This window comes from Lacerta agilis, chromosome 12, assembly GCF_009819535.1.
Source record: "Lacerta agilis isolate rLacAgi1 chromosome 12, rLacAgi1.pri, whole genome shotgun sequence".
NCBI lineage: Eukaryota > Metazoa > Chordata > Lepidosauria > Squamata > Lacertidae > Lacerta > Lacerta agilis.
Window position 1 is genome coordinate 37,084,637 of NC_046323.1, and position 27,981 is coordinate 37,112,617.

The 27,981-nt window shown below is 43.7% G+C and overlaps 1 protein-coding gene across 14 annotated transcripts in view; it reads right to left on the reverse strand.

Moving 5' to 3' along the window:
• Positions 1-27,981, reverse strand: part of ABI1 (abl interactor 1) — a 101,050-nt gene that overhangs the window by 47,583 nt on the left and 25,486 nt on the right. For 12 of the 14 annotated variants that reach the window (XM_033166173.1, XM_033166176.1, XM_033166175.1 and 9 more), the window contains exon 2: positions 16,201-16,368. The exons of the other annotated variants lie outside the window; for them this stretch is intronic. In XM_033166173.1, coding sequence (XP_033022064.1) covers positions 16,201-16,368 — 168 coding nt within the window. The remainder of the gene's footprint in view (positions 1-16,200; positions 16,369-27,981) is intronic. 14 annotated transcript variants of the gene reach the window in all.

The following is a 27,981-nucleotide window of genomic DNA, read 5'->3' on the forward strand; positions in this document are numbered from 1 at the left end:
ATAAGCTTCCCCACACAGTTCTGGTGCGGATAAAATGAAGAGGGGGAGAACTAAGTACACCACCTAAGTTGCTTGAGGTATACAGTAAATGCAGTATTAGTACAGGGCTGCCCTACGTCCGGAATTTCCTGGACATAGCTGGGATTTGTCCTCCAAAAATGGCGTCCTGGCACAATTTTCTGAAAACTGTTAAAAATGTCCAGGTAAACCCGGGCGGTATGACAGCCCATATCGGAAGTGTTGAATTTTTGGCAGATATCCGGGAAAATAGCTATAAAAAACTAGTCCCTCGCCTCTCACCTGGGTATGTGGTGATGAGGTTTATTCTGGGTGTGGAGGTGCCACTCTGCTCCACTGCAGACACACAGCTGCTATGTTAGTTTCCCCAAGCATGCAATGTGCAGCACTGCGGAATTTAAAATGGCAGTCACCTGCTCAATACAGATCTAAGCAGCATCCACTCAACTATACTAAGCACTTTAGTATAAATGCTTCAAGGGGTAATGAGAATAGGATTGACTGGTCAGAGCGGCCACCACTGCATCTGTGGAGGTCTGATTGGAAGGTTGGCACCACACAGTAGGATGTACATTAATGTAGCCTATGGCAATAGCCAGTGTTGTACTTGGGAGTAAGCCCACTGACATAAGTATGACTTAGTTGGATTTCACCCTATATGTATATAGTTATATAAAATTGTACTACTTATTATGGAAACTTTTCAGCTATTTTTTCCAAAGGAGGTAGAAGTAGCTGATTCAGTGATGAGGCCTGGAATGCCCTCAAGTAAAAGAGGCTCTACCCTCTCCCTCTAGGCACAACCCTGCTCATGTGTCACATTAATGCACCAAACATGCCTTTCCTTACACGCCAGCAACAGCCATTAGAAATTGGCCTCCATAGGGCAGCTGCTTCCTCTGCATCTGATCATACAGGAAAACAGTGCACAGATTTGACCACCTTCTTTTTCTTTGCTGAAACTCCCATTATACTAAGCAACCAACAGTTGCAAATCCATTTCAATTAAATATACAGTAATGTAAGCAAACACCACACAGGGGCATTTTAGCAGCACCACGTCAACTTGCCCACTAAAGTTGGGTGCAAACATTGTCCTGATCTACAGGTTTGCAGCTGGTGCAGGACTGAGATTTTTCTTTAGTCCTTCTGAGCACCTCAGAAGTACCATGCAGCTGCTGGGACGATCCCATCCCAAGAAGGCTGCTCGCTGTTGTGTTTCAGTACGTGGCATCTCTTAAGCACACAGTGGAACAGTGTCTATCCCAACCCCTTACCCAGTACCAAGATCAGGAACACTGGGGCTCACCAGAGGAGGCACCGTGGCGAGCACTGCAAATAAAATTGTGCGTCCTGTTGTTGTTTTTCTTTTTCTTTCATGAAGTCAGTGCTAGGTAAAAGGTTGCTATAAAAGTGTGAATGAGTCACTGAACAGTTCTTCCACTTGGCTTTTATCCCAGTAGATTAAGCCAGCCTACATTTTAAAAAAAAGCCTACAAAAAAAGGTAAAGGTAACTACTTGACACATGTCGGTTTTTAAGGACAGTTGAGTTCCTGACAAGCTTAAAGGTAAAGGTAAAGGGACCCCTGACCATTAGGTCCAGTCGTGTCTGACTCTGGGGTTGCGGTGCTCATCTCGCATTACTGGCCGAGGGAGCCGGCGTACAGCTTCCGGGTCATGTGGCCAGCATGACAAAGCTGCTTCTGGTGAACCAGAGCAGTGCACGGAAGTGCCATTTACCTTCCCGCCGGAGTGGTACCTATTTATCTACTTGCACTTTTGACGTGCTTTCGAACTGCTAGGTGGGCAGGAGCTGGGACCAAGCAATGGGAGCTTACCCCATCGCGGGGATTCGAACCGCCAACCTTCTGATCAGCAAGCCCTAGGCTCTGTGGTTTAACCCACAGCGCCACCCGCTTAGCCATGGTCAATTAATAGCTTACCCCTTTTTGCATCTGGTCAACTTTTTTTTGCTACTCCAGTTTCACGCTCCTTGCTTTCTTCAAGGAACAAGAAGCTGAAGCCGCAGAATGGTTTCTGTTTTTAACAGTTTTCCAGCATTCATGACTAGAATACTAAAGTTATACTTGAACACGATGGACATGTTTTCCAAATCTATTAAAGACGAAGGTAACCAAAAGGCTTCTCAAGCAGTTGGGACTTTTTTTCCCACTGCGGTGCCTCACAATGGGAACAGAACACCTTGTGTATGTTCTGTGAATAGTAGCTTGCATGCCAAAAAGCCACAGGCAACTTCTGTACAGAAACATATGCGCAAATTGTAAAGAGAGTAGCAGGTGGCTGTAGAAGAAACCAACTCTGAGGTTTGGGGGTTTGGGGGGGGGGAAGTCCTCCTAAAAATAGGTTCAGGATACTTACAGACCAAGAAACGAGAACTGGGCACCTGAAATGATGGGCCAAAAATGTAATGGAGATTCTCTATTCATTTTTTTTTTGTCAGTCACATCTTATTTTTGCATTAAACCATCAGTCGTTGCAAATAATGAAAAAAATAGGTTAACCAGGGTGTACAGAGCGACATGCTGCATATAATGTTCCAACTGAGAACATTTATATGCTGAAATACTTGATTTTGAAAAAACACTGCATTCAAGTTTAACTTTAGCTTTAAACATGCAAAACCGTTTGCAGATTTGGGGCAGGAGCCAATGGGGCCTATAGCCAAATGTTTTGTAGGGAGGGGAACAGGGTAGCACTGAAGCCCCGGTAGGATATACATTAATGTAGCCTATGGCAATAGCCAGTGTTGTACTTGGGAGTAAGCCCACTGACATAAGTATGACTTAGTTGGATTTCACCCTATATGTATATAGTTATATAAAATTGTACTACTTATTATGGAAACTTTTCAGCTATTTTTTCCAAAGGAGGTAGAAGTAGCTGATTCAGTGATGAGGCCTGGAATGCCCTCAAGTAAAAGAGCCTTTACCCTCTCCCTCTAGGTACAGCCCTGCTCATGTGTCACAATGCACCAAACATGCCTTTCCTTACACGCCAGTAAGAGCCATTAGAAATTGGCCTCCATAGGGCAGCTGCTTCCTCTGCATCTGATCATACAGGAAAACAGTGCACAGATTTGACCACCTTCTTTTCCTTTGCTGAAACTCCCATTATACTAAGCAACCAACAGTTGCAAATCCATTTCAATTAAATATACAGTAATGTAAGCAAACACCCACCATGTTAATTGCCTAATTCCACGTTTCCACTGATGGCATTGCTCTTACATTTCCCCCCAAAAAAGTAAAATGAGAAGGACTAGACTGCAAACATTCTCATCTCTATACATGTGCCAGGTTGAGAGGGTGGTGGTGATTTAAAGAGAGAAAACAAGTTGTTTCTGATCAATCAAGTTAACAAGTTGCAGATCATTTCACATGGATTTTAGAAATGGGAGCAGCTTCTGGGTATGATGACAAAATTATGATCCTGCAGCAGGCAGTACATGGGGCTCACATGAAGAACAGGTGTGATACACACACACACACACACACACACACACGCACACATTAAAGACCAATACTGTACATTTATAGCATAAGCTTTCATGGGCTAGTGAGTCCATGTAAGATACAGGAAAAGCACCTAGGTGGTGTCCGGATGTAGCCCGTTTCACTTTCTGCGAACCAAGTCAAAACAAACGAGTTCATAAAAGGAACTAAGACTTGGGCTCATGCGCTTCAACAAAGCAAAAACAGCTGTACAAACGCCTTAGTTGTTGGCTTATTGTTCCAATACTACTGTTCTCAATAAACAAGGTCAAGTTTATTCTCAAACTACAAGTGCTGTAGAGCCAGCCAGGAAAACACAAGGACGTTTAATCCATAAAGCAAATGCATCTGAAGACTTTGCATGTGGGGGTTTTTTTTTTAAGTGTTGAAGAAGGTTGAGCAGATGCTGTACACTGCACATTCATGAGAGGTGTGTGTCTCCCTCCCTTGCATATCTGATCCAAGCAGCCTATTTGGTCAATTTCTATAGCGGGTGGGTGGGTGTTCAGCAGCCTTCACTTTTGTTGGGACCCAGGAGACTTCAGAACGTTTTGCTATAATAGGGAGTAACAGGCACAGCAGACTAGCCTAAAAGGAAAGTCTAAAATCAGAAACCCCTATATTTGTATGCTGCCTTGCCATCAAAACTGAATTCAAGGCTACAACAAAAGAGAGCCCATGCATCACTACTACTACTACTACTACTACTACCACTACCAAAAATTAAAAAATCCAGCAGACCAACACACAAACAGAACCAAACAAACAAGGCAAAAACTACAACAAATCAGTCACCAAGAGAGCGAACTATCCTAAACCTAAAGACATTCCAGTCACTGCCTGGAGCATAAAAGAGAGTAATGACGGCACCAGGTGGATCCCCTTTGGGAAACAGTTCCAGATTTCAGGGTACAACCACCAAAGGGAGCTTGCTTCGGCAACCACTTGCCTACTAGTCTCCACGGTTAACGGCACATGGAAGACAGCTCCCCGTGATTAAGTCTGCATATTCAAAATTAGAATGGCAAAAGCAAGAGGGCTGTTTTTTCCCCTCCATTTTCAAGTTTCATCCAAGTCTTCAGTAGAAAATAATAACACAAGGTCAATGTTTTACTAAGAAGCAACAGCAGGATGTTCTCCATGTCCAAGACCCACTTGTCAGCTCTACCACCTCATCCAGAACACTCCATCATCGACCCAAATAGGTGGTGGAAAGCTTATTTCCATGCCGGCTTTCCATACACAGGAAGGCAGACCATATGCCACTTTTGTTTTTTTGTTTTTTAGAAGAACACAAAGTACTCTGAACACCATCTCATTCAGGGCTTCTACTGCTGTTCTCTATAAAAAGAAGCAGCATCCAGAACATTTTAATATTGTCACGATACAAAAGCCTACTTCATACAGCACCCAAATGTCATAAAGCCATTAATGGCAGGTCCCACCAGTTACAAAAGAAAGGGGAAATAAGTGAATTCAAGAAATGAAGCGTAACATTCGACATCTCCTATCACTGAAGCCGCAGTTTTCAAAATTGGGTAAGCAATCGTGCCCAGAAGACTACCACCAAGTACGCTAGATATGCAATAGGGAGAAAGAGACTCAATGGGATATGGCAGGTTTTTTAAATTAATGCTTTTTATATGCCTTTAACAGTATCCTTAAAGAAATCAGCCCTGAGTGCTCACTGGAAGGACAGATCATGAAGTTGAGGCTCCAGTACTTTGGCCACCTCATGAGAAGAGAAGACTCCCTGGAAAAGACCCTGATGTAGGGAAAGATAGAGGGCACAAGGAGAAGGGGATGACAGAGGACGAGATGGTTGGACAGTGTTCTCGAAGCGACTGGCATGAGTTTGGCCAAACTGCGGGAGGCAGTGGAGGATAGGGGTGCCTGGCGTGCTCTGGTCCATGGGGTCACAAAGAGTCGGCCACGACTGAACGACTGAACAACAACAACAGTATCTGACCAATAAGTTTATAGTTTTGGCTTGCATTGTTTTTCATTGGTCAAATGCCAACTTCTTTACTTGTTTAAAGCTAGTTCTTACCCGATGATTACAAGGTCCCAGGGTGGGTTACAACCACATAATCATAAAATTTCTAAAAACCAATGAAACAATTCGAAACAAACTAAAGAATGTATATAAGAGTTGATCTATGGGGAAGGAGTTCCACATTTGGGGAAATGCCACAGAGAATTCCATCTTCTGAAGCTACCAAGATGGAACCCTTTGCTGATCTCTGCAAGCAGGAGGGTCTGTATGGAAGGTTGGCAGCTCTTCTTAAGTTGCATCGAGCTTTAAACTCCAATGTGAAGGTGATAAATTGGGCCCAGAAACTAACTGCCAACCAATGCAGCTGTTTCAAAACAGCTGCGACTTCTAAATGAAACCCTGACCACTAACCTGATCCACTAACCGCTGCATTTTGGACCAGCTAAAGTTTCTTAATCATCTTCAAGGGCAGCCACAGTACTCTGGGGGCAACTAGCGGCATGGAGTACTTGAAATTCTGGCTAAAATTATTGTTATCAGAGTGCAGTCTCTGAATGAGCAGTGTGTACAAATTCTGGCACAGTTGTCTAGTGCAGAGATTGATTTATTACTTCATAGCAGGAGGAATTGGAGGTTAATTAATTGGAAATAATTAATTAAATTAATTGGAGCAGCAGTTGGTGGCAGATGCTGATTTGTGTGTGTTTTCCAGGGGCTTCAGTCCTACTAAGTAATGGATGAGTAACCGCCCCCAGTGGAAACCTAATTTGCTAGAGGTGTGTAGAAAAAAAGGTGTGAGATATCTGAATGATTTCCAGTTTGATCATAATAGCTCCATTAATTTAAGCTTCTTCTGGAACATTCATGGAGAAGGTGAAGGACAATGACATGCTTTCAAGATTACTGTGCCTGTAGAGCAGAGAGTCCTGTATTTCTCATGTATAACTAGGAAAATGCCTCAAGTTTCAACTAGGTCTGTGCCAGAGGTCACCAATATGGTACCTGAGGATACACCCTTGAGGATTATCCCTGGCACCTAAAAAAAAACCTCCAAATTTTCACTGGTGCCACCACTTTGAACTATATCTAAGCTGCTGGTGCTCCTTGGAGCACAATAAGACCTGCCCCAACAGTTGGAATTTTATCCTCTGTGAACTTTTTTTTTTTTTTTTTTTGCTTTGTACTTGTTTTGTAATACTGATTTTTCCCCCTGAATTTTTGATAAATTGCTGGGTTTTCTTCTTCGAAGTTATTGAAATGTTTTATAAACTGATTTCTTCACCAACCTACACACACACACACACGTTTTGTATTTGATAATGAGTGGTGTCTGTTCTAAGATACTTTCAGAACAGCTCACTGCGGAAAAGACAGAGCAAGTGCTAGAAACTGAGATATGAAAGCTAGGAGCTAAACGGCACCTTAAACCTACGTTATGGGCGCAACAACGGAATGTTTAGGTGCGCTTTTTTATAACAAGAATACAAAGCTGAAAGTGAATGATTTGCAGCTAAAATATTATGTTCATTTTTCACATGGACTAGTCCTTCCCCTGCCCACCCCCCTAATATTCTTAAGAGGGTCTCTTCTCCAGTCTTCAGAGAGTAGCTGGAAGTTGGGAGGCAGAAAAGGGTCCTCCGTTCCTTCCACTCTGCAGTTTTTAACTGCAATCTTAGGCGTAGTACTGTGCCTAGACAGGACGTGGGTGGCACTGTGGGTTAAACCAGAGTCTAGGGCTTGCTGATCAGAAGGTTGGCAGTTCGAATCCCCACAACAGGATGAGCTCCCGTTGCTCGATCCCTACTCCTGCCAACCTAGCAGTTCGAAAGCGCGCAGTGCAAGTAGATAAATTGGTACCGCTCCAGAGGGAAGGTAAACGGCGTTTCCGTGCACTGCTCTGGTTCACCAGAATTGGCTTAGTCATGCTGGCCACATGACCTGGAAGCTGTACACCGGCTCCCTCGGCCAGTAAAGCGAGATGTGCGCCACAACCCCAGAGTCGTCCATGACTGGACCTAACAGTCAGGGGTCCCTTTACCTTTACTGTGCCTAGAGCTCAGAAATTCCTCGCGCTAATAAAATTCCCTGTCGCAAAACAATGCCTAGAACAACGGGAGTTTTGAACACTGGGCAGAGCAAGCAAGGGCAGTAAGGAAAATGGGGAAAGGACAGGACACAGGGGAAAGTGGAGGACAACAGGAGAGAGAGAACGATGTGCTAGAAGACAACATGCATGTCTGTATACACTAGTTGCATCCAGTGAAACAGAACTTCCTGAAACTGCATAATTTCTTCATGGATTCCCAGCACACAACTTTTGGCTATGTACTTTCGCTTTAAGGATACTTACCAGTTCTACAGCAGCAACACCTGAAAATTGCTATGCTCACTGGGAGCTCTAATGATCTTCTAGGACGGTGTATGATTCACAACGAAAGGAGTCAATCCTTGAGACCGTCCTGAAATGGCTTACAATATTTGTTTTACCCACTTTCTGATATAACAGAACCAATTTTTAGAAAACGTGTGCACAGTCTATGATTCCTCAAGTAGCGATGCAATAAAGATGTACCTCCATTAGGCAGAACAAGATCTACAGTACAATTCTACACTGCTGTGTTGCACACAAATCTGGTTATGTCTTAAAAAGAGGAAAATTTACTGCAATGCAAAATAAAGGAGCATCAAAAACATGTATTAAGAAGATATGGATACTAGAGCCAATATGACATGTAATAAAAACCTATTCAAAATAATAAAAGCCATCCATTTGTTTATATCTTCCTTTCTAGTTATTGTCAGATGTTAGATTAGAATAAAAGACAACTCTTAGGACTTGCACGATCCAGGAGGAACATAACTCTTGATAGAGTAACATCTCCTGACGAGGGTATAGTTAATTCTAGACAGAGCACCTCCTCTCAGTACCGAAATGAGTGACTGCAAAATCTGCCTCCAATGCTGCGGGTAGATTTTCAGATTGAGATGTTTTGCCAAAGGCACATCATGTAATATTTATGACACATAAATAATGGTCCATATCATTAGACTGAGGGGAAACTCCCAAGATTTATACTTCACTCTTCCCCTCTCTTGAAAGCAGCTCTTTCTACAATGTCATCATGACTTATTTAGCATAATAAGAATAAGTGAATGTGCTTACCTGCAGTGAATTTCTGTTTGTGGCATGTTTCCAAGTTATAAGCACAGGGCTTTGCATAACTTAACCTAAGCTATTTTGGCCAAGCCACCCCCACCTGCACTACACTTGATGTTGGGGTCTGCAGCTGATCGGCAGTGCCTGCAAAACCCTGTGCCTTTGCATGCATGGTTGGACTTCAAATCACACAGGCAAAAGAAAATGGATCACATGACGCCATTAGGATGTCAGGAGAGTGTGAATCCTAGAAGACCTGTTCCCTGCCCTGCAGGCCTTTTCCCTCATGCCCTTTGAGGGCAGGGCCCCAACTGACACTAGCTGCACAAGCTGAGGCAGCTGAACAGACTCTTGGGATGGGGTGTTGTTAGAGGTTTCTCGGGGGGGGGGGGTTGTTGCTGTTGGATTTTTGTATGTTTAAAAACTTGTGATTTTATGTGGAAATTGCCCAGTTTGGTTGCGTATTTTTAAAAATGTTTTATTTATTGTTGTCAGGAAACCCCCCTCACCCCGACAGGTAGCATTCCCAGATCCGTTGCGGTACAGGGAACCACCTCCCCCTCTCCGCAGTTCGCCATCCTCCTCCTCGGGAGGAGGAGACCACTCCTCCAGTGGGGAGGGGGAGATGGAAGCAGGGAGTTGGGGCAGGGGCTGTGTCAGGATCACAGAGCCTCAACACCAAGCAGGAAAGCGGGGAACAGGGACCTTTTCCCGCGCTCCGATCTCGAAGGGAGGAAGGCCGTGGAAGGGGGAGGCGGGGGTTCAGAATCCCGCGCCTCCTGTGCTGGACCAAGAACCGGAAACGGTCATTCCCGGACTCTGCTGAGGGATGAGATGGACGTTTTTACTTTAGCTCCACTGTAAATATTTGCACAATAAAGAACTTAGTTGTTAGAAGTTCGGCTTCTGGCTGATTACTCATGAGCAACCACTGACGATCTTACAATTGTTCATAACTATCGCTGTTGTTGTTGCTGTTGCTGCTGCTATTCTATATGCCGCCCGTTTTACTGGATTACCCTAGTCACTCTGGGCAGCTTCCAACAAATTAAAACAAATTACGACATTGCGTTGTGTAGCTATGTATTTTTAAACTATGTTGTAGTTATGTATTTTTTCATGTGGCAAGCCACCTTGAGCATGGTTTGAACTGTGGAAAGGCAGCATACAAATAAGATTATGTATGTATGTATTGACAAGTGACCTATGGCAAAGGTAATTCTCTATATTTGCCATAAACTCTGTAGGTGCTTAAATGGGAAGTGACAATTCTCATGTGGCAGAACTACACATAAGATGAACTCTGCAGCCACTCAATGTAAAGGGCCATACAAGCAGCTGTATGATTCTTACTTCAAAAAAAAGAAGTGGGGGGACTTATGTTTTCACGTACATGGACTGTGATATAAAAGACCCGCCTCACATGTTCCCCTGTGGAGGAAAGGGGCACAGGTATGTGATGACTGCCGCTGACCAGCTAAGTCCCACAACGGAGCCAAAGAAAATCATGACGTCATCTACTTCAAGTCCAGTCCTTCCAAGCTGCGGTAAACACCATGCTTGCCAAAGGGAAGCTGCTCTAAAACAGGCTCCTCTTGACAACTCTCACACAAATACGCATATTTCAAAGCTCTTAGTCCTTTGCACATTGTATCTCCTCACAATCAGCATGGTAACACACACACACACAGCCCAGTAGCCTCCGGAGACATGCAGCATGCTGAAGCACACTGTGCTACAAATGATCCCCACAGCAAGATCTTTTAAATGTTATGCCAGAGTAGTGAAACACTCTCCACAGGTTTGCCACAGACTAACTGCACAGCAGAGTGTGTTCTTAAAATGTGCTAGTATGAAAGAAAAGCTCCCCCGAGCATAATTTTTTGACAGCATCTCCAAGCATGCCCACCAGCTCTCTCGAGTAGGCTAAACACACGTCTAATGCAGTCTTTAGGACAGGGAGAGGAGATTTTTGGCGCTCCAGAAGCTGTTAAGACTCCAACCCCCAATCATCTTTGATCACTGGATATGCTGCAACCTTGGCATTATCAGCAACTACTGTATAATGCTCTATCCAACTGAGCTATCCAGTCAGATTTTTTTTATTTTGCAATAGAGTTTTCAACAAAACAGAGAAGCCGCATTCCATCTTTCAAGTTTGAATCACTATGTAATAAGTTCAGAATCCTAGGATTAAGCAAAATGAAGTCGCCTTTATATAATGCCTGGGAAATGAACACTGTTGCAACAAAACAATTTGACTCTCAACTTGCAGCCTTCTTTTCTTTCTTCCCCACCCCACATTCCAAATGTGTTCTTGTGACCATTGGGGAGAAGGGATGGGGAAAGGTGAGCAGCTGGGGAGAGAATTTGGACTGGGGGGGGGGGAGATAGAGAAAGGGCTATGTCACTTGTTCCGTTTCTCTGCTCCACCATTGCTCCCTCTCAACGGCAAAGAGGCACATGCTGGGACTGCATTACATTGTGTTTGTGTCTTAACAATTAATTAAACCCTTAGGAAGCCTCAACACACCTTTTTGTACCGGGTAATTTAAACTCACTACTTCTTGTGCCTCCAGTTATAACAGTCAAGAGCACACATTTTCACCACCATCGGGTTATGTTAAGGCTGCCATTAAGTCCCTGTCTTAATTTTCTATTTTTCAAACGCTGAAAGCATACCTACTTCGTCTAACCTTTTCCTCATAAAAATGGCCAAATAAGCCTTTCCTTTACCTCCCACCCCCATCCCCACCAATTTGCTCAGTTTTGCCTAACTTCTTCTTAAAGAACTAAGTGGAAGACAGGATTCCTAAACTTAACAAACAGCCAAGTATGTACAGGGGTAGAATACTGATGCAATGCATCTGTGCTGAGGTTGTGCTGCAATGTAGAATTTTAGAGCACTGGGGTTGTTGTTGTTGTTGTTGTTCAGTCGTGTCCGACTCTTCGTGACCCCATGGACCAGAGCATGCCAGGCACGCCTATCCTTCACTGCCTCTCGCAGTTTGAGCACTGGGGAGCACCCTCTAAAAAGCCTCTTTTTCCTGCTCTCCAGCTCTCTCTTCTCCATCTCTTCACAAAATTCTCTCTTCAGCTAGAGATTTGAAGCTCTGGGGCTGGCTGGAAGCTGCATGGGAAAGCGGTGGCGGCTGAGCTACCCCATACCTCAGCTGTTAGACAGGGAGGCTGAGCAGCCTAAACAAAGCCCTATTGCCCCTCAGGTCTCTTTGGGACTTCCTCCACCCTCACCGACATCCTCTTCAGGCTCCAGGGAGGGTCTCCTCACAAGCCATGAGGATTCTCCAGCTCCACCCCCCCCCCATTTCCTCGTATGATTCTATCATCTATCTATCTATCTATCTATCTATCTATCTATTTCCCAGCACATAAAAGGGGGGGGGGAGATACCTGTATGTTCAGAAGTACTTGCTACAGTGAAGTACCGGTAACAGTAATGCACCATCTGCTTTGGAGACGTTCCACAACAGGTGTGGGAACCCTTCAGGCCTTCCAATGCTGCTGAACTACAACTCCCCAGCAAACAAGGCCAATGGATAGTGACAATGGGCGATAGTTCAGCAGCATCTGGGGAGCCAACGGTTCCCCACACCATTCTACAACAAGCAAAGGACCTTAAGTCCAACAAAACTTTTGCAGCAAACCTGCTATATTCTTTTAAAGGAATCTCAACTCAGAAGAGATTGGTTGTCTGTAGCTTCATTGCAAGTTGTTTGTTTGTTTGTTTGTTTCATGGCAAGGTGAGGTGAGCGCGGAATAACTGTTCATACTCTTCAAGAATGTATAGCATGTTTAATGCTATCAACATCTTCCTCACTTTACAGCAAGGAGGGGGGAAAGTGTCGCTCTGCAGATGTTGGGACACCTAATTGCATCAGTCCTAGCCAGCATGACAGGTGGTCCCCTGGAGAAACATAGTTCCCCCACCCTTGCTTACAGCACAACAATGCAAAGTGTTTCGATCACTCTAAAAGCACCATATAAATGCTATTGTTCTATTTACATGATGGTAATTATCAAATGTCGCTGTAAAATGTGTTCATAACTCCTGCTCCTGTTGTTATTATATTCAATTTCTTACTCACCCTTCACCACAAGTTCCTAGGCTGGGTTACAGCAATTTAAAAATACAGTATTAAAATCAGTTTAAAACAATCAAAAGAATATTATGATCATTGATACCAAGTGCTCAATTTTAAAACATTGATTCTAATCATCACGGGGCAGGAAGAGACATGGGGAAACTGGAATTCATCCAGAGGACAAATACCACATACATCAAGACAATTGAGGCCTGATGTGATTTCAGAACATTTGGTGGTTTGATAATACCGGGTTACATATAAAAAGGAAAGCATTGTTCAGAAGCAGCTTTTGATTTTGTGAGAAATTATACAGCCACCCACCCACTGACACAAATCAGAGCTATAAATGCATGAAAAACCTTGGGTATCAGAGTTTTTAGTGCTAAATATTACACAACTTTTTGAAAAGAAGTATTAATTGTGCATTAATCATAGCAGCAGCATTTACGCTATTTCAGCACTAATTGATGCTTTTCTGGTAACTTTTTATAGATCAATAATTACATATTGAAAATATAATCCTAAAATGGAGTGCTGCAGAGAAAACTCTCTTGAAGTCTGTTCCAGAAGTTATAACACCAACAGCTTCTGGCTTTCCAAATCCCTGGCATTTGAAAACAAATATTCATTTTTTTTAAAAAAAAAAAAACCAACAACGGATCATAAGCAGGAGCTTTCAAACACCACAAAGCATTAAGGGCTGCACAAGATATTGTTTTTATTCCTGAATCTGTGCTTTAAATAGTTTGCATTAAGCAAGACATTGAATACTCCAGAAATAGCTCTAGCTGCAGAACTCCTTCCTGGATACTTGCTGATGCTCAGACATCTTTCCAGAAGTGTCAAAAGGGCTTCCCACTTATGTAGCTGGAAGTTGCCGCGCTTAGAATGGTAATACCATTTTAGAATATAACCTTCCTGTTTTCATGCAATTCTTTACAAGCCCTCAAAACATGCACTAAGGCTGCGAGTTTAAAACTACTGCTTGATTCCATGTATGTGGGTTTAGTCAGGAGTTCCCAAACTGTAGCCCACAAGAACTTCATTTATGTGTGTGTGCAGATTTGTGGTTGAAGATGTGAGACGGATGGCACAGCCATACCATTCAGTATTTATATTGACTTTCAATTGTATTTTTAATTGCTTCTTTTGTTTCTTATATTGTATTTTTAATTCAAATTGTAACACAATAAAATACAATGCATAAGAAATAAAAGAAGCAATAAAAATACAATGAAAAACCATACAGCATCTATTGCAGCACATTACAACAGGGGAATAAAGTCATTAAGGGGTCCACTGTGACCCTTGGCAATTTCCAAGTGGTGTGGGTGGGGGTGGCAAATAAGTAATTATAGTTCTTCCCATCTATGTAGACAAAGTGGCTTAACTCAAAACACACACACACACACACCCCAGTGTTTGAAACTCCCATTGTTCTGGGAGCATGTTGCAACAGGGAATTTCATTAGTGCAAGCAGTTTCTGAGCTCTGGTAGCAGTACTACACCTAACATATAAAAACTGCAGAGTGAAAGGAAAGGAGGACTTTTTTTCTGCCTCCCCACTTCCAGCTACTCTCTGAAGACTGGAAAAGAGATCCTCTTAAGAATATTAGGTGGGTTGGCAGGGGAAGGACTGAAAAATGAACATGTGAAAAATGAACATGTGAAAAATGAACAAAATATTTTAGCTGCAGTTCATTCATTTTCAGCTTTGTATTCTTGCTATAAAAAAACGCACCAAGACATTCTGTTGTTGCACACGTAACATAGGTTTAAGGTGCCATTTGGCTCCAGCAAAGGCTGGGTATAGGATTTTGTTTTTTAAATAAAGTTAATGAAGAACAACTGGCTAACTTTTTAAAAGAACCTCACAATTCTAGAGCTAGATACAAGCTAAACTTTTATAAAGAAGTCTGGGGAGGCTTGTACAACAGAGATTAATTTTCAAAAGGCCTAACAACCAAAAGTATCCTTGCTAAATACTCTCAAAATGCTTTACAAAGCATTAATTGTTCACAATCTTTTAGCAAACAGTTCATGTATCAGGTGACTCAAAAGCTTTCTTCATAGCAGGGCCTTCAGCTCAAGCCAAGAGCTAAACAAAACAAGGGGCTGCACCTTTTGTACCAGCAGAGAATTCAGACTATGGCACAATTAGTATTAATAAGCAGCCAGTAAGATATAAAACAAGCTTATAAGATTAAAGACAATCTGGCTAGGGGAGGGGTAATCAGTGATGCCAATAACTTATGTCTACTGATTTTAGTGCTCTTAGTATGATTTAGCGAGGAAATCACTCAACATCCACAAACCTGCTGGTGTCCTGCCATTTCAAAAATAAAACAAAAAAATGTGTATTTATATGTATCTGCTCTTTAGCTATTTGTTTTATGTATCTAATGTTATCAGTCTGCGGCTATAACAAGAAGTCCATTCATTAAGTAAACTATGGCTTTCGCTTACCCTCCAAACCGGAATCTAACATTACAGTCATACCTTGGTTTTCGAACGGCTTAGTTCTCGAAAGTTTTGGCTCCAGAACGCTGCAAACCGGGGAGTGAGTGTTCCAGTTTGCAAACTATTTCTGGAAGCCGAACATCTGACAGGGCTTCCGATTGGCTGCAGGAGCTTCCTGCAGCCTATCAGAAGCCACGTTTTGGAAGTTGAACGGCCTTCCGGAATGGATTCCATTCGACTTCCAAGGTATGACTGTAGTTTGGTTGTGATTTGAAACACTGGTTCGGAGGGCAAGTGAATGTAGTGACTGTTGTTGATGGCATCCGTCGGTCTCAGCTGGCAATGGAGGAGTGTGCCTTTAGGGTGAAATCAAACTGTTGGAAGATCGCAGCACTTGCTGCGTCGGTAGCAGAGATGCCAGCTTACGAGGGCGATGGGGGGGGGGCAACATCACACGCGATCTCAGAAGTATCTGGGTGAGGATGCTGCTTCAGCCATCCTCCCCCTCTGCAGAAGGAGGAGAAGCAGCTGGCCACTGAAGGCGTGCCGCGCTCAGCTCCACCCATGTGCTCTTTGGACAGGGGAGTGGTGCAGCCCCCACCCAAAAATATTGGGAGGGCCCAAAAGGGCTCGGGCCCCCAAGAGCTGGTGCCCCTGGGCTGTAGAAACTGATACAGAAGAGATGTGCTTTGTTGCAACTGGGACAGATGAAGGCGCCCAGTTGTGCTACTGTAGATGCACCACGGCATTTCTTCTTTCTGTGCTGCGACTAGCTACAAAAGGTGATCCAAACACACTAGAGAACGAAAGCATATGCAAGCCTGAGGCTTATTTACATTACTATCAAACCATGAGTTGGCATTACACGTGAACCGTCTCAAAAAATTCTCTTTACATCTTTGGAACACCCAAGAAAAGTATATCTTTAACATCTCTGGGGGGAAATTACCTGGGAAATATGATTGATTGAGGACTCCATTCTCCGGAGCTGGGACGCTTGGATATCCAGTAGTTGGAGCACATTGTTGGCCAGTGCATTGATCTGATAAGCAACACTAGCCAAAGACTGAGTTGTGTATGCTTTGGTCTCTTCTAATGCTTTCCTTTTGTCTGGAGCCTGAAGGAACGAAGAGAGAGAAATGTATTATTTTAATAATTTAGATCACCCAGAAGACCTTATTACTGGATGTGCAGTCTGATAAGGTGGAACCAGAAATCCGCAACACAGAGAGAGAAGGAATAAGCAACTAGCAGCATATGGTCTTGTTTAAAACTCTGTTGCAGGATCAGTAGAAAACCTCTAATAATTTACTACAGCAACACTTTTATAGCTCTCCCGTATCTTTTATTCTAGGCTGTGAATGGAGGATGGTGGAATAAAACTCCCCAATATTCTTGAAGTGTAGAATTTCAGAAATCCTGTGTAAATCAAGAGGACACATTCCTTCCCTCTCCCCCCCCTCCCCTTGTGCTAGATGTTCTCTTTCCCACAATCCTCCTAGAAAAAAATGGCATTGGATTTGGATTGCCTGCTAAAACTTATGGAGAAATGTTTTAAAAGCTTTTCTTACTGCTTAAACCAGTTACATTTCTTATTGTTTTACAAATACAACTTGCTAAACAACCATCTTCCCAATGTTATTCATGAGTTCCACTAAAATTAAAAAGGCGCTCAGCATGCTGTTAACTTATTGAATTAACTGTAACAAGAAGTGACTGATGGCCACTCTTTTAGATGGCTTCAAAAGTGGATCAGACAGATTCATGGTCTATCAATGGCATATTGATAGATAAATAGACAGAGATATATAGATATATAGATATACACATGGCCTTCAAGTTTAGAATCAATATGCCTCTGAATACCAGTTACTAGGGAGCAACAGACCATTGCCTAATCCAGCAAAGCTCTTTCCCCCTAAAAGTTGGGACATACCGGTATATGCCATTACTCCAATAGTACATCAGTCTCAATCATTTCCAGAACTTAAAGAAACCACTCTATCCATTCCAGAACTAGAAGATTCCTTAATTGCCCACCACAAAATGTCAGCCTCCGAAATATTCAAAAGCAAAATCAAAAGGTTCAAATTCTAAGCTTTGGCCCAGCATTCATAACGTTGGACTCACACTGTTAATGGAGTTGTTTAAGCAAAAGGGCAGCTCCAAAACACAACTTTTATTTATGAAAATTAAATTTCCTTGTGCATGTTGGGGTAAAGAAAGCACTTCCATTCATGTGTTTCACCCAGCTACATCTTTGCTCTCTCTCCTTCCTCTGCAACACTAACTACAACTTAATCAAACAAGTCCCATCCTCTTGCCTCCCACAGAACAGCTGTTCCAAACGCGAGTGGAATATTGCAGGGACATGAGACCTTCAACAGCCTATTGCTAAAATCTTGGAGAGCACGTATCTGAGCATCCAGTGCCAGCAGCTATGAACAGCCCGTTTGCAATATAGGGCTGATACATAAGATATACTTTCCTAAGGCTATTAAACAGTTCAGAGCTGGGGTGAGGTTTGAATCAGGGATTTTCTGGTTTCCATATTATATACTGTGCCACAGGATTCTACATCACTTCTCACAAACAGGAGAATGTGGACAAGCAGAAGAAAGGCAAGCAAGAAGAGACAGTGCAAACAGTCAAGATAATGGAGGGACAAAACCTCTAAGCTATCTAGAACCAACATTCAGCCTGACGTCTAACAGATAGGTACAGTAGAAATATTTGAGGGCCAAATAAAATTGCTTTGGGACTGCTACAGCTGTAACATCCACGCAAGGCTTCTGGGCTAACCTAAAGGCTTTATGATCTCCAGGTCTCTCTGAATTGTAGAACTTGCAAACTTCACAAGTCTCCTAATGGCACTTAGATCGAGAGCATGCTGCAGCTGATAGACATGCACAGGAAGCTGTATGCAGGAAGAGCAGCCTTTTGCTTTTCCGGAATGATAAGCATATAGTTCAGACAGGTTGCTATCAAAACGCTAAACGAAGCACACCATTTCCGTTTGGCACAGCACTTTATATCTACCAGAGTGCTTCTTTCAAAGGAAGAAATATTGCTATTGACAAACTGAAATGTGCAAACAGGAAGGCATAGAGAAACACACACACACACAGGTTCTATACAGCCTTTTAAAAAAAAAAACCCTAAATAGCAAGCTTAGCCAGGAAATGGAGTGTTCAACTGGCACTCAAACCAAGCTTTGTATTTCCTGACTGCAGTGAGTGCAAACCTGAGCTTTCAATGTTGCATCATTAACCCCTCCATCTAAATGTCTTTCCCTACTATTAAAATTGCAGTGGAATCGAAAGACTGGGGCAATAAGGAGGGAGGCATGCAGCAAAAATGCTTCTATTTGCAAAGAAGCAAAAGGAGCTGGGGTGCAGGATTATAGGCGTGCAGTGCTATTTCCATCTCTTCTCAACACACCAAACAAGGCTTTTCAATTGGATAACTACATCTCTATCAATGGCCAGTTTAATAAAAGAATGTTTGTGCTGGCTGGGAAAGTTCCAACCAACAAGTAACTGGAAGTCGGGTGTCCTGTGAAAGCATTTGAAAGACCTCACAAGGGTTAGAACTTGCAGGTAGAGACAGATCCACCAACGGACTCGCAACCTTTCTGCATTGAGCAAGAAGATCTGAGAGGGTCTTCTGCTTGAACGCACTTGCAAGTCTTCCCATGACCACATAACATCGGTCTTGAAAGACCTACATTGGCTCCCAGTACATTTCTGAGCACAATTCAAAGTGTTTGTGCTGACCTTTAAAGCCCTAAACAGCCTCGGTCCAGTATACCTGAAGGAGTGTCTCCACCCCCATCGTTCTGCCCGGATACTGAGGTCCAGTGCTGAGGGCCTTCTGGTGGTTCCCTCACTGCGAGAAGCCAAGTTACAGGGAACCAGGCAGAGGGCCTTATCGGTAGTGGCACCCGCCCTGTGGAACACCCTCCCACTGGATGTCAAAGAGAAAAACAACTACCAGACTTTTAGAAGACATCTGAAAGCAGCCCTGTTTAGGGAAGCTTTTAATGTTTAATAGATTATTGTATTTTAACATTCTGTTGGAAGCCACCCAGAGTGGTTGGGGAAACTCAGCCAGATGGGCGAGGTAAATTAATTATTATTATTATTATTATTATCATCATCATCAGGGTTCCCGATCACAAGGGGCTTGCAAGTATGTTCAGTCAAATGTACTTATTATGAGCCCCCTTCAGACCTTCCCGGAAGGTCAGGAGTAAAAGCAGATGTCTTCAGCACATTTGTAGCATTGGAAGTTGAAGCCCTCTAGCATTCAAAATAATGCAGGAGTAAAGCTAGAGAGAAGACAATAGATTTTGTACTTGGAATCATAGAATTGTAGAGGTGGACGGGACTCTTGAGGATCATCCAACCTCTTGCAATGCAGGAATATGCAGTTGTCCCATACAGGATTCAAACCTGCAACCCTGGCATTATCAGCACCATGCTCTAACCAACTGAGCTATCCAGGCACCTACACTATATACACGTTTCCACATTAACCTCCAGCTTTGATAAGATAAACTGCTGTTGTACTTTGAATGAGGCTTTTACCCCTCACTTCCAAAAGCCCCACAAGGCCTGGATGGGGATATAGCTATGCCTCGCACCTAAGTACCAGTAGTTCTCTCTCTGGAGGAAACACATTTTTTCATTTACTACTTTGTCCCTGGAGGCAACTTTATGAACAAACTAATTAACTGTCTGCAGCAACATACCCCTGTGCTATACTTCCAGCTTGTCACAGATGAAAACAGGGGTGTGCTACACTGTAAAACTCCTATTCTCAAGTCAAGGATCACTTAGTAAGCTCCACTATGACCAGAGGCGTAGGAAGGTCAGGTGATACCCGGTGCGGAAAATTTCTTGTCACCCCCCCCCATTGATTACCCCCCCCTGCAAAAATGGTTTTACGTTATTTCATATTTTCTTACAAAGGAATAATAACAAGAAATACTAAAACAAACTTTTATTTATATCCCGCCCTCCCCGGCCGAAGTCAGGCTCAGGGTGGCTAACATCAGGTACATAACATTGCTATAAAATAAAAAAATAAATAAATTACCTCCTAAAAAATCTCAAAATCAAATTAAAGTCTAATGAGATGGCTTTCCACAGGGTTAGGGTTGGGAACAGTAAGTGCTCCACTGAACTGAAATTTCAGCCTTCACGACATAGGAAAACAGCCAAGTAAACAGCTATTTTGGTGGAGGAGGGTCAAGATATTAACCGATATGCATGAAATTTCATATATAGCTATATAATCCCTAGCATAGTAAGCTAAGACCTTTGGAGCAGGCATTTTTTAAAAAAAAAAAAAAGTTTTTTTATGAACCGCCCAGTAATTGTTCCTTGATAATTTGTCACCCCCTCCATTATGGAACCTGGGGGAGCCCGCCCCCTACGCCCCCCTTGCTACGTCCCTGACTATGACACAGCCTACAATACGATCACTTGGACGCTATATTCATTTAATCTACAGCGGCCCTGTCCTTCACAGGTCCAGCAGCCAGGAGGGCAATGGTTATTATGGTAAAAGTTATAGCCAAAAAACAACAACCATATTTGTCAACAATACTATCCTCTGTGGTGAAACAGTACTGATTGCAGTGAGTGAAATGACAAGCTGGTACCTCAATGCTCATGTGGTACGCATTGAGATGCATGTGTTCTAGTCTTCCATGTTTTCGGACCTGGGGCCCACTCTGAACTCAAACATGCATGTGAGGACCTATTTCTGGGGGGGGGGGGGGGAATTACCGTATATTTGTATATTGCTGCTGTTCCAGGTTGTGACCCATCTCAGATGACTCTGCAACCCAGCAGTGGATCCTGGTCACTAGTTAAAGACCAATGAACCAGCAGACAAGGTGAATGATAACATTAAGCGACTTACCAGCAGCTTACACTAAAAAATACCAAAATCAAGCATGCTCACATGGCAGAAATGGGGATGGCAGGATAATGGTTTACCAGAAGCAGGGACAAGGCAATAGGGACCTTCTCTGGTAAATACAGACAGTTGGCCTCTGTAGTAACTTCCTTTGGCACTGAGGGATGCCTCCAAACGTTGTTGGCAAAAGCCAACCAGGTGCCATTATCTTCCTAATTATTTAGCCCTAGGAAGAGAAGCCCTGTGTGTCTCAAAAGCTTCCTTTCATCATGGTTTAATACCTGTGGGTTCAAATCAATGATTTTGTATATTCTGCTTTTTTAACAAGTCTTTCTTGAAAAGGGTTGCTGTAAAGAGTTGCTACAATTTTTTTTTTTGCAACAAGAACTACAATTTAACCTGTACTGGGGCTGTGTAGCTGAAAAGCAGCACAAATGTTCATATGTAAATGTGCTGAGGAATCAGTTCAAATGGGGGGGGGGGCAGGAGCTCCAGCTAAACTGCTTATTTCCAACAACCCCTTGCATAAACAGACCTGTGCAATTTAAATGCCTGCAAGCCTGCAAAAGACGCTGAATGAGTTCCTGCTGAAAAGAAATTCAGAAGTATTGCATTGAGCCCTGCATACGTTTTCATATAACCCAGTCTATTTAGCACTGGCTGGTGAGAAACAAATTAGATTATTTTAATCCATTTACACATGACTTAAACAATCTGTCCACATCACATTTTACTTAGCACAGGATGCTGTAACCTGCAGAACTGTGCCAAGGAAAGACAATGGTCAACGTGCTTTAATTTAAGCAATTCACTTCCGCTAATTCACTTCACTTGTGGCTTAAGCTTTCTGAGAAACCTACAGAATTCAATTTACATTTCCTGGCAAGTGGAACAGTTTAGCTAGTTATGTTTGTCCTCGGGATGTAGCAGCACTTGCAGTACATTAATTGTAGATTGAGGAATTAAATTCTACTCCCACCAGTTTCAGTATGTGCCAGCTTACTGGACAGGCCTATGTCAATATCAATGTTTCAGTGTAATTCAAGCACCCCCTATCTACACGAAGTGATCCTCATAAGAGCATTGGAAGGGAATATGCTTCCACTCTCAGAACTGTCAAAAGCCTGTATGTTTATGTTTTACACCTAAAAAGCACTTTCTTAGTCCTCATTGTGGCAAAGAAAGGTAGCAAACACTACAGCAGCAGTTGCTGTAGACTCAGAAACCAGAAAGTTCATTGGCTGTGGGCACACAGTTCCCCTTCTCTTTCTTTCGTCATTTCCTAGTCTCCATAGGCTTCCTGTTTCCTCAGATATAAACTTGTAAATAGCCACTTGCTTAGTCTCCTGGAGCAAGCTAAAAACCAGCTCTGGGTCCGCAATGCTCCTGCGATGTGGTCTGTCACACACTTCTATGCAGAAAAGGGGAGTGGGGAAATCCCAAGCAACTGAGTGTGCAGTGTCCCCAGGCAGACCGACTTTTGATCTAGGGCAGCGGTGGTTCCCAAACTTGTTTTCCTATGGATCACTTGAAAAACGCTGAGTGTCTTGGCAGACTACTTATTGATTTTGCTGCCTGTTGTAGAAACTGCAATGTGCTACATTATATACTCTATGAATTTTAATTGCATTTCTACAGACACTTCACGGACTACCAGAATGAAGCTCACGGGCCATACTCTGGGAACCCCTGATTTCCCCTCCCTCTACTACTATTACCGGTATAGCTAATCACAGTATTTTAATTTATTACCTGCCCTTCACCTAAGGTGCCAGGATAAAGGTAAAAGTAAAGGGACCCCTGACTGTTAGGTCCAGTCGCAGATGACTCTGGGGTTGCGGCGCTCACCTCACTTTACTGGCCGAGGGAACCAGCGTACAGCTTCTGGGTCATGTGGCCAGCATGACTAAGCCACTTCTGGCAAAACCAGAGCAGCACATGGAAACGCCGTTTAGCTTCCCGCCAGAGCGGTATCTATTTATCTACTTGCACTTTGGCGTGCTTTCGAACTGCTAGGTTGGCAGGAGTTGGGACCGAGCAACAGGAGCTCACCCCATTGCGGGGATTCAAACCAGTGACCTTCTGATTGGCAAGCCCTAGGCTCTGTGGTTTAGACCACAGCACCAGGGTAGGTTGCGGCTATCGAAAATGCAACATTAAAACTGCTTACACTCGCAAAAAATAGAATGTCCCCAAAATGTACACCTCAGATGCCCAGTGCCAGAGTAGAGAGGTGCAGTTAAGAGCCAAGTGTAAGAGCTAAACTCACCCTGCCCAGAACACAGTTCTCTGATCTAACAGCTGGATGCAGGGCTGCCTCCCTCTTCCTTCTGGGCTCAGAGGGTGGGGCAAGAAATTGACCATCTTGACACTTCAAAATGAAGAGCTATCTTAAATCAGGATTCCATTGTACACAGGGTGCCCACCGACTGGATGTGCCTTCATTCTGTCCTTGCAAGGAGGGGCAGGAACTGAAAGTGTGTCTGAGAAGCGGTTTCATTTATTTCTGTGCTTCTTCTGCAAGAAGAGGATGCAGCCAGAGTTGGCTAATTTTGCTTTCTCTTCCCGCCCCCGCCAGCCTCACCCCTGTTCAGACTCCATTTGGGAGGCAGCCACAACACCAGTTTCTCCCCATCTCCCTTCCCATGTTTCCCCTCCCCTGACAGACTTTGGCTTTTTCAATGTCACACTAGGGAGTGTGGCACTGAACGTGGCGATGGGCGTGTGCAGCATCTCATTTACACACGCAGCACCACACAGGCAAGACTGAGGGTAACCATGAATGAACAGGCAAGGTGCAGCCAGGCATCTGCAGTGCCGTAACAGGCAAGTTTTTCTTGCTAGCCTCAAGTATTGCTTAACTTCTACACTATCCTGGCTCCTCAGGTTCAGGATGGAAAAGCGGGGACATCGTTCTAGACACTTTTCTTTTTACCTGGAGAGAGCAGGAAGAGAACCGCTGGTGCAGGTGGTGGTAAAGGAAGCCGGGGAAGGAACAGGCATGGAGAAAAAGCAACCCTTCCCCAATTTGCAAGGCTGCTGTAATGACTTCCATCGTTGCCTGACCAGCATATTTTGGAGAAATCAAAACCTAAGGATTTGTTAAGCAGTTTAAAAATAAAATGGGCACAACCGAAAGCAATTTTTGGTTTAAGGTTCATTCAGGAGTACTTAACAGGCAGAGGGCCTTTTTGGTAGTGGCGCCCACCCTGTGGAATGCCTTCCACCAGATGTTAAGGAGATGAGTAATTCTATAACGTTTAGGAAGCATTTGAAGGCAGCCCTGTATAGGGAAGCTTTTTTTAATTTAATGTTTTCTATGTTTTTATATAGGCTGGAAGCTGCCCAGAGTGGCTGGAACAACACAGTCGGATGGGCGGGGTACAAATAAAAAAAATATTATCATCATCATCATCAACAACAACAACAAAGCCCAGGACTTTAGTCAGTCTCAGATTACTAACTGAGTGATCCTTCCTGCCTCTAAAGACCTGAACAGGCAGTTTTCATCGCCGCCGCCACCTTAGCATGGCTTCACCCAAACTCTCCGGTGGTAGAAAGAGTTTCAAGGGATTCGTTGCTAGATGGACATTGTGAGTCTAGCAAGGTTGCAAGGATGATGAACTCTCCAACTCAGCAGGAGTCATCTGGTACGCAGCCAAGGGAAGACTCTTGAAAGAGGAGGGGGAGAGCAGGAAATAGCAAGAGAGTTGTAGACATTTCATTTGTCATTCCTTCCACAATTTTCAGGCTGCAACTAACTGCCAGTGCCAAAACAGCGTCACTAAGGCACAGGAGGGAGGTGTCAGCAAACTTGGGAGAAGCCCAAGGTTTGCAGAAGTACAAAAGATATTGGATTGCTTTAAAAGCAGGAGGGGGTTAGACAAATTCATGGAAGATAAGGCTATTGTGGTGGCTACTTAAACACAATGGTCATGTTCTAAGCTCCACTGTTGGGAGACACTATGCTTCGAAACACCAGTTGCTGGGAGTCACAGATGGGGAGGGCATTTCCAACATCCCCAGCGGAATTATTTTGAGCAGAAGTTGTATTGAATCAGATCACCAACCGGGAAAGTGCCTTTCCTCTGCTAATCTCCAATACTGAGCATTAGCTTCCTTTATTAATCAGTGCCTACATATACAATTAATAATCACTGGGAGAGAGAAAGCCTCGCCCCTATAGTAAGTTGTTAGATAAACTATACAGCTAGTTGCTGGCATCTGTCTGTCTCGGAAGACAATGGAGGAGTGAGCCTTTTGGGGTGGAGTCAATCCGTTCGAGAGTTACAGTGCCTGCTGTGGCTGTAGAGCATGGGTTGGCAAACTAAGGCCCGGGGGATGGATCAGGCCCAACTGCTTTCTAAATCAGGCCCGCAGATGGTCTGGAAATCAGCATGTTTTTACATGAGTAGGATGTGTCCTTTTATTTAAAATGCATCTCTGGGTTATTTGTGGGGCATAGGAATTCATTATTATTATTTTCAAAATATAGTCTGAGGGACAGTGGACCAGCCCCCTGCTGCAAAAATTTGCTGACCCCTGCTGTAGAGACTGATATGGGAAATACTATTTTTTTGTTGCAGCTGGGGCAGATGAAGGCGTCTGGTTGCGCTACTTGCAGATACACCATGGAAATTCTTCTCTCTATGCTCCTCCAAAAGGTCATTCCTCCTCTGGTCACTGCTGTAGATGCAGGATCTGACTGCCTGTCTCCAGGCAGCAGCAGCTATATATGCCCTGACACAAGACACTCCTTGGTGTCTCTCAGCAGTTAGGAGTAACCCTCTAATGCAGTCTGTGTCAACCCAGGGTCCCCAGATGACAATGAACTAAAACTCCCACCATGCCTCTCTAGCAGGACCAATGGCCAGGGATGATGAGAGTTGTAGTCCAACAACATATGGGAAACCCAAGGTTGAGAAAGGCTGCTCTTATCATGTTATCCCTTCCAACTCACATGTTTGGTGTTTGTTTGTTTTTTGGAAGGCTGGCCTGCACTTTTAAGGCATTATTTAACTATTTTCGTTATTTGTTGTAGAAACAGGTCACAGTTTCTCCAAGCTCCCCTTGAGTTCCTGTTCAGCTCAGCCTAAGCCTTCCACACGTGATATGTGATAATGTGTCCCGGAGGTTTAATTATCCCACTTGCGCTAGCTAATGTTTACAGACTACGAGCCAAGAGTCCAATTTGCAGCAACGATTAAGAACTGTAAATCCAGAGGTCATTTAAAATAATTACGAGAGAGCTACCTATCGAGTGAGGGTTGTGGGTTTTTGTTTTTTGAGGTGGGGGGCTTGAGATATTGCCGGGCATTTCTTCACGTTTCCACAAAGCTTTTAAGAGGCGCTTAGCAGGAGCCCAGCTCTGGCCATTATGGCCCAGGAGCAGGTCCGCCATGACCTCAATACATGAGATAAGGAAGGAAGAACGCCAGGTCAGCATTCACTACGGCAGCAGCCACAGAACTCCTCTGCACCGTGGGGAACAGTCTGGAGATTAATATTTAACAAGGCAGAACAGAAACATAGCTATGTAAGTCTGCTCTTAAAATACTCTGCTCTGTACAGAGGACTACAGACCTAGCCTATAATGGAGAAAGATCTATAGCAGGCGTGCGGAACCTTTGGCCCTCCAGATGTTGCTAAACTACAACTCCAGCAATGGAGTTGGTCTATGGCCAGGAATGATGGGAGTTGTAGTTCAGCAATATCAGGAAGTCTCCCACACCTGATCTATGGGGTTGGGGGCATGAGAGATCCAGACAGAAGGCCCTGCCAGCACAGGGAAGCATTACAGAACCTTTCAAACGCTGTTTTGGCTATACAAGAGCAGCAACTCCTGAGGAAGTTAACTCCACTGCAGCTGTGGTTGTGGTTAAATGGCCCAGCCACCCACACATGGGTGGGGCCCAAAAACAAGACAATTAGCTCAGCATCTTGCTGGGAGGGCCCACCAATTCTGTGTTTGGGAAAGGCCCACGAGATCAGGTCCTGAGCACATAGCTGCAAGTCAGGATCAAGAGCAAACCACAGCTTGCCCAAGTCAGCCCAAACTGCAAAACTATAGGTTTGCAACCAGCAATGATTGGTTGGATGGGACTGTCATACAGAGGGAAGTAGGCGAGCCGGAAACAATCAGCTACTTTGCAGCTGTGTGAGGATTCGAACCTGGGTCTCCCCAGCCCAGCACCCCACTGAACCAGCCTGTTAGTCCATCTAGTTCACCACTGTCTCCTCTGATTGATAAAAGATATCTAAGGCCTCAAGCATAGATACTTTTTTTCCTGGCTTCCCTACAGAAGATTCTTTTTGAAGTGGAAATGCCAGACATAAAAATTTAGCTCCCTGAAAAGGAGGGAGGGGGGGAAGATCTGATGAGAGAGACACATTTACACTTTTGGCTCTGCTTTGGAGTGTGTGTGTGTGTGTGTGTGTGTGTGTGTTTTCACCCCACCGAATGTGGGAAAGGGTCTCTCAGGATCCTGGGAAAGGAGGAAAGAGGCAACAGGCCAGCTTGGACATTCCAGCTTTTTGCTGCTACAACTGCTTGTAAAATGACCATTAAAATGTGACGGGGGAAGAATCATTTTGATGTCCACTTGAGGATGAATTTAGATTACAAAATGGTGGTTGCTCGAGGTCCCTTTCCAGCTCTATAATTCTATATCCTTCTGTGCTTAAAATACTATTAATAGTTTAAGGCAGATAGGAAGACAAGGGAAAGGAACAGAAAAGCATGCCAAGTTTGCCTTAGGAAAATATTTACATTTCAGCTCAGAGTGATTACATTTGCTTAGTC